This window comes from Ochotona curzoniae, unplaced genomic scaffold (genome assembly GCF_017591425.1).
Source record: "Ochotona curzoniae isolate NIBS_2020 unplaced genomic scaffold, NIBS_Ocur_1.0 contig_908, whole genome shotgun sequence".
Taxonomy (NCBI): domain Eukaryota; kingdom Metazoa; phylum Chordata; class Mammalia; order Lagomorpha; family Ochotonidae; genus Ochotona; species Ochotona curzoniae.
Genome location: NW_024466607.1, coordinates 9,846,554 through 9,855,724, shown reverse-complemented (window position 1 = coordinate 9,855,724; position 9,171 = coordinate 9,846,554). Strand labels below are relative to the sequence as shown.

The 9,171-nt window shown below is 54.2% G+C and overlaps 1 protein-coding gene across 1 annotated transcript in view; it reads left to right on the top strand.

Moving 5' to 3' along the window:
• The first annotated feature begins 245 nt into the window (after positions 1-245).
• Positions 246-9,171, top strand: part of NUP210 (nucleoporin 210) — a 62,295-nt gene continuing 53,369 nt past the window's right edge. Inside the window, exon 1 of the mRNA XM_040994265.1 lies at positions 246-446. Within this exon, the coding sequence (XP_040850199.1) occupies positions 274-446 (173 nt within the window). The 5' untranslated portion in view covers positions 246-273. The remainder of the gene's footprint in view (positions 447-9,171) is intronic.

Here is a 9,171-nt window from a genome sequence, read left to right as displayed (position 1 = left end):
CACCCCGACAGGCGGCGCCCTACCCCCACCCCGTGTCCCCGGGAGAACGTCCTGGGGCGCGCGGCCTTGAGTCCGGGGGTGGGGTCGCAGCAGGCTCGGCCCCCTCAGTTCCCGCGCTCGGCAGCCCAGGGCCCAGGAAGTGGCCCTCGCGGGGGCCCACGCCCCGCCCCCTGGCTCTAGCGCTCGGCACCTGCCGGCCCGGCGCGGGCGGGGACTGAGGGCGCACGGGGGAGCGCGCGGGCGGCCGGGTCGCCGGAGGTGAAGCGCCGGAGGATGGCGGCGCCGGGACGGGGGCCTCCGCCGCGACTGCTCGCGCTCACGTTGCTGCTGGCGCTGGGCCCCATCGCGGCAGCGGCCAAGCTCAACATACCCAAAGTGCTGTTACCCTTCACGCGGGCCACGCGCGTGAACTTCACCCTGGAGGCCTCTGAAGGTTGCTACCGCTGGTGAGAGGCTCTGGCGGCAGGCGGGGGAGGGAGGCGCTCGCGGGCCGGCTCGGCCCTCACACCGGGGAGGCCCGGCAGGCGCTCGCTGCAGGTGCGCCGGCGCGAGGAGGCCGACGGCGGCCAAGGGGCAGATCCCGCGTGGCCTTTGGGCGCCCGGCCTTCAGGCCTGGGTTGGCGCTGTGAGGGGAGGCAGCGGGGCCGGCAGGTACGCGGCGGAAAGCGCGCGCCTGGGCGGGCCTGATGGTGGCAGCGGCGGCGGCGGCGGCTGGCGCTGCTAGAGGAGGACCCGCTGGTCACGCGTGACCTGGCAGTGTGCGCGCCGGTCGCCAGCACTGCGCATGGCGCGGCCGGGCCTGGCCTGCAGCGGGAGGAGGCCTGGCGGCCGTGGCCCGCGTGTTTGTAGCTATCTTGAGCAGGGAGTCTTACGGCCTTGGCGCAAGAGGAACGCGCTGGGGTCTTACTTCCCCTTCTGTACAGAACGCAGGCAGTAGGTTGTGATGGCCTTGACGATCCCTTAGACCGGACACTCTTGTTTCGGCAGTGTCCCGAGACCTGGGACTCTTTCTCTCGGCAAGGGTCTGTTGTCAGCAGGGGCTTGTGGAGTGTGAAAGGGGACGAATCCTACCTGTTCAGCTGTCTTGAAAGGAACAAGCACTTTTTCTGAACGGTGTTTTGGTTGGAAATTCCTGTGATCCATTGCACAATAGAGAGGGGAGAGGCCTGTCTTGATGCACAGGGCAGTCGCTAGTCAGCTCCCTGCTCCATCCAGGCCTCATGGGGGAGCTGGGAGCCCAGTAAATTTAGCCTGTGGAACGTCAGCGACCAATAAAGTTTGAACCCTCTCTTCCCCCTCTTTCAACTACCTGAGGACCCTGCTGGGCCCCTGGAGGGGGCGGAGAGCTGCGGTGCAGCCCTTTGCTGTAGAATGGAGCTGGGAGCAGGGTGGAGGCTGTGGTGGGTGTGACCTAGGCCGCACCCAGACTTCACAGTTTGAGCCCCACCCTCAGCGTATCTGTTTGCTACCGCCTGTATCTTCTGTCCTAAGAAATATAAATGTATTTCAGAGTCCCAGTCTTCTGGAGTATCATTCTGCATGCACATAAAAAGGTTCCCCCGGCCCAGACCTGCTTTCTCTGACTTGTATTCCTTGTGTGTCAAAGTCAACCTTTTAAATAGAGCCAGGCCAAGTGAGCCCCTTGCATTTGGGGCTTTCACTTCGCAGGTTGATCTTGGGCAATCTGCATCCCCCCGCCCTGGCCTTGTGTGAGGCGGGAGGATCAGCTGCTAGTTAATACCCTGGGGGCTGCACATTGCTGATTTCTCTTGTTGAAGCTGTCTGTTGCCTTGATATATGAAACAAAAGAGGAAGCTGCTTGTTAAAGACAGCTGCCTCCCCAGTGAATCCCTTTGGATGGAATTGCGTGCTGTTTTCTCTGAGATCCTGTAGCTGTTCTGTTTTTCTAAACTAACAACCCTTTTTTTCCCCTCTAAGTGCATTTTTTTTTTCTTAAGAGGAGTTGATGATGGATGCTGGTGGATTTGAATTTGCTTGGTAGGAGGAAGGGAAAAAAAAAACAACCCTAATCTCTGATGCACCAGGGAAGTGCTAAGTACCTTATAACTTGTTTAATGTCTGATCCGGAACCTTTACTGCAAACGTGTGACTGTTCAACGTCTTCTGGGAGGTATCGGCTAGTCCTGATTTTCCCTTCGCTCCAGGAGGAAAACATTCTGTCAGTCAAGCACTGAAATGCCTTCTTTATTTTTAGACATGCTGTTTCTGGCCTAGTCATCTATTGCTTTAGTTTCAAGGGCTCTCCTCCGGAGGCCTTAGAGTCAGCATCTGTTCCCAAGCCACAGATCCACTGCCTAAAGCTGGGAGGAAACAGCTTTTTCATCTAAGGAGCTCAACGTCCAGCCTCCGAGGTGGCATTTTCGCCTGTCCTCTGAGTTGGTTGCCAAGCTGCAAGTGCATTGCGATCACCACATGCTTGAGCTTCAAGGACATTTTTTCTGTTTCTTGATCTTGCTGTTAATGCTTATTTTATTGTTTATTTGAAAGGTAGAGCTAGCGAGAGAGAGAGAGAGAGAGACACACATAGGGGTATTTTCTATCTATTGGTTATTGGTTCCCTCCGCAGTGGTCAGTAGGTCAGTATAGTCGCAGCTGGGCTCGTCTGAAGCCAGAGCTTCTTCTGGGTCTTCTACATGGGTGCAGGAGCCCAAACACTTGGGCCCTCCTCTAACTACCTTTCCAGGAACATTAGCAGGAAATTGGATGTGCAGCAACTGGGATTCAAACTTGTGTCCACCAGATGCTGGGTCTGTAGGCAGAGGCATAACTTCCTGTGTCATGGTGCCAGTCCCCCATTTCTTGATTTTTATGACATGGACTCATTGGACAGCTTTAGGGCCAGGGAGTCCCTGAAGGTCATGTAGTCTGACCTGCAAAGGGGAAGTGAGTGCCTCGCAGTGGTGTGGGGTAGGGATAAGGCCTGACTCAACCCTTCTGTGCCCTGGCCTGCGATACCGGGGCCGGCAGACTGATTGAATCTGTCCAGCTGGCAGAGCAGGTTGTGTTACAAGTTCCTGGTCCTTCAGGTGATTTTGTGATATTGAAAATGCTTCCTAAAGTGTATTTCATTGGTTCCTTTGATATGTCCCTCTTTCTCTACAACATACTGTTTTAACAGAAAGCTTGGAGAATAGGAAAAGAAAGATCCTCCCAGGATCCTTTGTAGCAGTCCCCATTTGGGGGTCCTTTGCCTTATTTTTTCCCTTTGTAAGTTGCGTCCTCCCATTGCTTCAGACCTGGTATTTGGGCCTCTTGGTCACTGCCCTCTGCCAACCACAGATGCTGTCAGAGGTCAAAGCCCACGTACTTCTCTGTGCCACTTCAAAACCTTTGGTGTCTTCACCATCCTGCTGGAGGGAGGTGGCATCTTTCATTTCCTGTTTGTCCTGCAGTTGGAGTCCCAGGCTGTTGTGGCTTCTGCAGGAGGCTGGTTGCAAAGAAGCAGAGCCTGGGATAGGATCCTGTCTCCTAACCCAGCTTTCAAGGTTTTCCCCTCCGACTGCTGGCCAGCCATTGGCTGACCCTGGAGGCACTGGGTATTGTGCAAGCTCCTGGCCTATGGGTGAAGTGCGCCTGTTGTAATAAACTGTGAACTGCAGCACATCCTTGCTGCACTGTGAAAGTGGGTGCACCTGCTCTTGGATGCCCAGGGGCCATCTCAGTCAAGGCAATGTGGGGTGGGGTGGGGATGGGGACTCCCAGGCAGATGCCCTTTGCTGGGCCAGGGAGGTCATGGGCCATTGCACCGGGACCTTGTCCTGGGAGTATACTGTGTTCTAGGCAGCTCCAGTGACCCTGAGGAAAGCAGACTGTCCCCCAGTCCATTTGTCTCCACTGACCTGTGGCTCTGGCAGTCAGGCCAACACCTGCTTGGATACAGACACCCTGCATCCCCCTACCAGTCCCAGCACTACAAAGCAGCTGTGAGTCAGTTCCTTTGAGCCCCCTGTGTGTGGTGAGGCTCAAGGAGCCCTCTGTGTCCGCAGGTGGGTCAGATTCCCACCCAGCCAGGCTACTGCTATGCTGAGGGGACATGGAGCCTCCAGCACAGAAGCCAGGGAAGCATTTGGACCTGAGGGAAACCAGCCTTCAAATGAAAACAGCTTATCAAGTGCAAACTTACTGACTGAAAAGCAAGATTAATTCAATTGGATATTACACACTTGCCACTTCTTTGAGCTCTACCTGTACTTCTGGGCTGTCCGTGTCAGGGGTTGTCCCCTGTCACCCCCATGGTGTGCACTGTTCATCCTCAAACACCTGAGATCAAATAACTGTCTCTCTTCTACCGCCAGAGGTCTCAGATTGTGGGTTTTGTCTGGTGTGTTCTGGGTATCCCGAACGGGTTACGGCCCAGAGCAGTGAAGACCTGCCCTGCCTGGGTGCCCTGATGAACAACAGAGTGGGTTTCACAAAGGAGGGCTGGACAGTCATTTAATAATCAGGTGACCAATGTGTATGACTCGTAGCACACTGTTTGAAGTCCTGAGGATGTGATGGTGACCAGGTAGGTGATACTCTGCTTCTGTGGAACTTAAAGATGATATCAAGAGTTAAACAGTGAAGATGAAAGAAGTGGATTCCTTTGACGCTGAAGTCAGTCTGTGAAGGAAGTAGATTTTGAGATGTGCATGGCAGGACGTGGCCTGTGCTTATGGGTAGAGTTTGCAGGGCAGGCCTCTTTGAAGTTAAACCCCGGGACCTGAGCAAGGTCTGGTTGGAATGCAGAGGCCCTGTGCTGAGTTGGAGTTGTTGGAAGAGCACAGATAGGGGGATGTGTTGAGGACAAGGGTGCAGTGAGGTCAGAGGCTGTCAGAGGCCACATGGGAGTCTGTGGCTTATGGTTAGGAGGCAGGAAGAGGGTGGTGGGGTCAGATGTCAGGCAGAGCAGGACAGGCCCTGTTCATTCATGCACCCACCCCTGGCTGCTGTAGCCATGCCTCCTGCAAGGCAGCATGGGACCTTGTTCCACTGCTGCCCTGGGAGGGAGCTGCTGCCCGGGACCTGGGGTGTTTATTTGATATTCTTTTGTGGGTACCCTGCTCTGCCTGGGTTTCTGCAGCCCCTTGGAGTGCTTTTTGTAATACAGGCTGTATCTGTGCGGTGTGAGGGGCTGGGCCCTGTAGGTATGTGGAGGGGACACTGCCTTATCCCCACTCATACCCCACTTCCCAGTTCTTTGCACAGCGCCCACTTCTGCTTTTCTTCTTTTCTGGGTTGACCTTGCAGTGGCCCAGCTTTTCCTGTCCTTGACCCTCTTCCTGCTGCCAGGCTGCGGAGTGTGGGGAGCAGCTCTTCTTCAAAGGCTCCCCCTGGGTTTTCTATCCCTTTCCGAGATTTGCTCTCAGTCTTTTTAAGTTATCTCAACCTATAGATTTTTTTTTCTAGTGTCAATGTATGCTGTCTACATGTTTTTCTTTTTAAGTTTGCAGACAATAACTTTTAGCATAAAATTTACCCTCCTTGCTGTTGCTAGGTGTAGGGTTCAGCAGTGACAGGTACATCTGCAGCGTGGCGCGGCCCTTACTGCCCTCCATGTCCTCCACACAGGACTGTTTGTCTCGTGAAACCAAAACTCTGCCTCCTTTTGACATAGCCTCCCCGTTTCCTCCCACCCTGAGCCCTGGCACCATAGCCCTACTTACAGATGTTCATTTTAGCATCTGCCTGTTTAGGATCTGCTTGTCCTTCCAAGGACGGACAGGCGTGCAGCAGTAGCTACCCCTAGGAGTTTTCTGTTTGCGTTGCTGTGTAAGCTCTCCCTTGGAAGCAGTGTTTGAGTAAAGAATTTATTTACAAGGGTAAGATAAGGAAACAAGTGGTACCTGGAGGTGACTGGCCCTGAGCAGGTAGCAGACAGAGAGGAGCCCACAGTGGGGAAGGGCTGAAGGAAATCAGGGCCATGGCACAGGCAGAGGCTTCTGTGTCACCCGTGTTTCATGAGAGAGAGAGAGAGAGTCTCTGTGTGTGTCTGTGTGTCTGTGTGTGCGGTAGTGGAGAGCGGAGGAACCCAAATCACAGAACCAATTTCCGGCTGCTCCTTTGCATCTTATTTCCCACTTAATCCAGAAAACAAAATGCAAACGAAGTCCCCTTTGTGGGTAATGACTTCCCACTCAACAGAGGAGCCCCTGAAGCCACCTGAGCTGCATCGCCTCCAAGTTCCTCCCTCTTTGCATCTTGGCCTTGGCTAGGTAGCAGGATTGTTGCTGCCCTACTGCCTACCAGGTTCAAGTTTAGCAGGGCCTCAGCCACAGCACTCATTGTGGCTGGGTCATGTTGGGTACATCCTTGAATTGGAATTGCTTTCTGTGGCCAGGCCCCTATCCTGGGCCAGTGTTCAGAGTAGATGCTAGGCCCTCTAGAGCCCACGGGCTGACAGTGGGGAGGAGGTAACCTTGACACATTCAGGCCGGGTCTGTGCATGGTGGGAAGGGACAGGCCCAGAGTGGGTACCTGTGGGCCCTCTCCCCACCTTTTCAGCATTGGAGTTTTAAGGTGTGGCACTAATCCTGGGGCAAGTGCTCCTAGGGCAGTTGGGGTGGTCCTTGAAAGAAGTAGCAGAAGACTGGGCAGCCCAGACTTAATGCAAATTCCCTGTGGGAAGCACACTCCTATGTCACTAGTGGGCCATTGGGCCATTGAGGCCTCAGGAGCCCTGGCTTACAAGGGAAACATGCTGAGAGGAAGGGAGGCAGTGAGGCTGTGTGACAGCCTTGAGCTCGGCGTCCTGGCTGTCAGGTGGGCACACCTGGGCTGTCAGTGGGTAGCATGCTGGAATGGCTCTGAGAATAGTGCTAAAGACGTAGTCCTCAGCGCCTTCTGTCCCTCTTGGTGTGTTTGGAACAATCCAGCTTGTCCTAAAAAAAAACCCCTTCTCAGTTAGAGAACTCCAGGCCTGGATCTGGGGAAGGAACCACCACTTCCAAACCCACCTTTAGGAAGGTCTCTGTTAGGGCTGAGTGCAAAGCAGATGCACACATTTCAAGGAAAAGAAATCTGTAGACCCCAAGGACAGATTTCTGTAATGAAGTACTGGCACATCAAATACGGAAAATAATTTGCGAGGCTAGTGGGTTGTATCCTAGGAGAGCGAAGTGTGGTTAAGTCAGGGCAGCGCACCATCATGCCAGGGAGAGCAGCAGCCATGCGTTGGTCTCTGTAGGGAAAGAGCATCCGCCACCCATCCCTGGAAAACAGCTCCCACCTGCTTCCCTCATGTCCTGGGGCATAACACCCCTCACCCACCATCCTCTGCCAGTGCTGCTCAGAGTTGCAACCCTTGCTTTCCTTGCTCTGTGCTTGCTCAAAGAGCGTCTGGCTCTCAGCTGTTGAAGTTACTCTTGCTATGTCCACACTGACATGCCAGCTTCACAAGGGTGGGAATGAATGGGAACCTTGTGCTTTGTTCTGTCCCTGGCACTTACAGCAGGTTCTGGAAAGTCACCAGCCACCAAGTGAGTGTGGATTCAGTGAACAGAATCATGGAGCAGAGACCCGAGGTGGGGGGCGTCAGGGAGGAGGGGGTTGTTTGTCCTGAACTGTGATGGTGGTGCAGAAAGGGGAGGGGTCAGGCTCTGGCCAGTGGTAAGCCGTGGCGTGGGATCTGACCTTTGCTCGAGGCTCCAAAGAGGATGTGTGTGGTCTGGCAGTGTGGCGGCCCATGCAGAGACTTCCTTCCGGCAGGAGGGGGACAGGTTTGAGTGCAAAGTACCACACTGGTGAAGGACGAGCACTTCTTCATTTGCTTAAATAAGCCCAACTGCATCGCATTAGAATCCACGCTGTGTGCGTTTCACTTTATGAAGGTGTGCGCCAATGGCACCCGCTAAAACCCAGAACATTTTTGTCACATGCAGGGAGAATGCCTTAGCCATTAGTGGCCATGCCGTCTTTTTCCTCTGCATCCACAGCCTGCTTCTCTACCCCCATGCCCACAGTTGCTCTTCTGCTTCCTGTTGATGTATTTGCCTACTCAGAATCTCTTTTTAAAAATACTCTTCCCTGGGCCTGGCATGGTAGCCTGGTGGCTAAAGTCCTTGCCTTGCATGTGCCAGTATCTCATATGGGTGCTGGTTTATATCCCGGCTGCTCAGGTTCCCATCCAGCTCCCTGCTTGTGGCCTGGGAAAGCAATCAAGGATGTGGGAGACACGGAAGAAGCTCCTGGTTGCTGGCTCCTGACTTTGGATCAGCTCAGCTCCGGCCATTGAGGCCGCTTGGGGAGTGGACCAGTGGATAGGAGATGTTTCTCCATCTCTCTTCTCTGTAAATCTGCCTTTCCAATAAAAAAAAAAAAAAACCTAAAAAGAAAAAAAAGAACAAAACTCACTCCTTCCATGTTACTGTGATTGTAGATCCACTCATTGACACCAGCCCCTCCCTCCTGCCCCCTTAACCACCCACACCTCTGGTTTCCACTGTCCCACTCCCTCTGGGAAGTTGGCTTCGGGCAAGTCAATTAACCTTTTTGAGTCTCTGCCTGGCTTTCTCATGTGGGGCTGCTTGAAGGATAGAGTGATTTGATGGGAATAAGTCTCTGGGGGTGGCGTTTGGTGTGGCAGTGAAGGCGCCATTCAGGACACCAGCATGCGTCCCATATCAGAAGGCTCCGGCTTCAGTTCTGGTGCTGTTCTGGCTTCAGCATTCTGGCAGGTGATGGTTCGAGTGTGTGGGTCCCTTTCACCATGCGGGAGAGACCTGGGTGGGGTTCCTGGCTCTTGACTTGGGCCTGGCCTAGCTCTGGCTGTTTCAATAACAACTTATGGAGGAGTAAGTTACTGGATGGAAGCTCTCTGTCTCTAGTCCTGTTTCTCTGTCTTCCAAATATAAATACAAATGTAAAAATAAGGAGGCCTTGACTCTGGGCCCGTCATGTCATGAGTGTTCTCTTCTGCTCCTTTCCTCACGTTCTGCCCCTCGCTGAGTCAGAGCAGCAGGAGAGCAGGACATGTCCGTCCCACTTGACTTCCTGGGTGCAGCTGGCCTTGGGGTGCCTTGACTCAGGCTTTTCGTGTTTCTGGGGCACCAGGGCACATCTCTGCCGCCACTGTGGGCCTGACTGGCAAGACGGTGCTCAGTGCGTACCCAGGAGGCTCCCGAGCTCACGGCTTTGTGGTGGGTGACGTGGCCCAACTGTGGGCTGCTATTG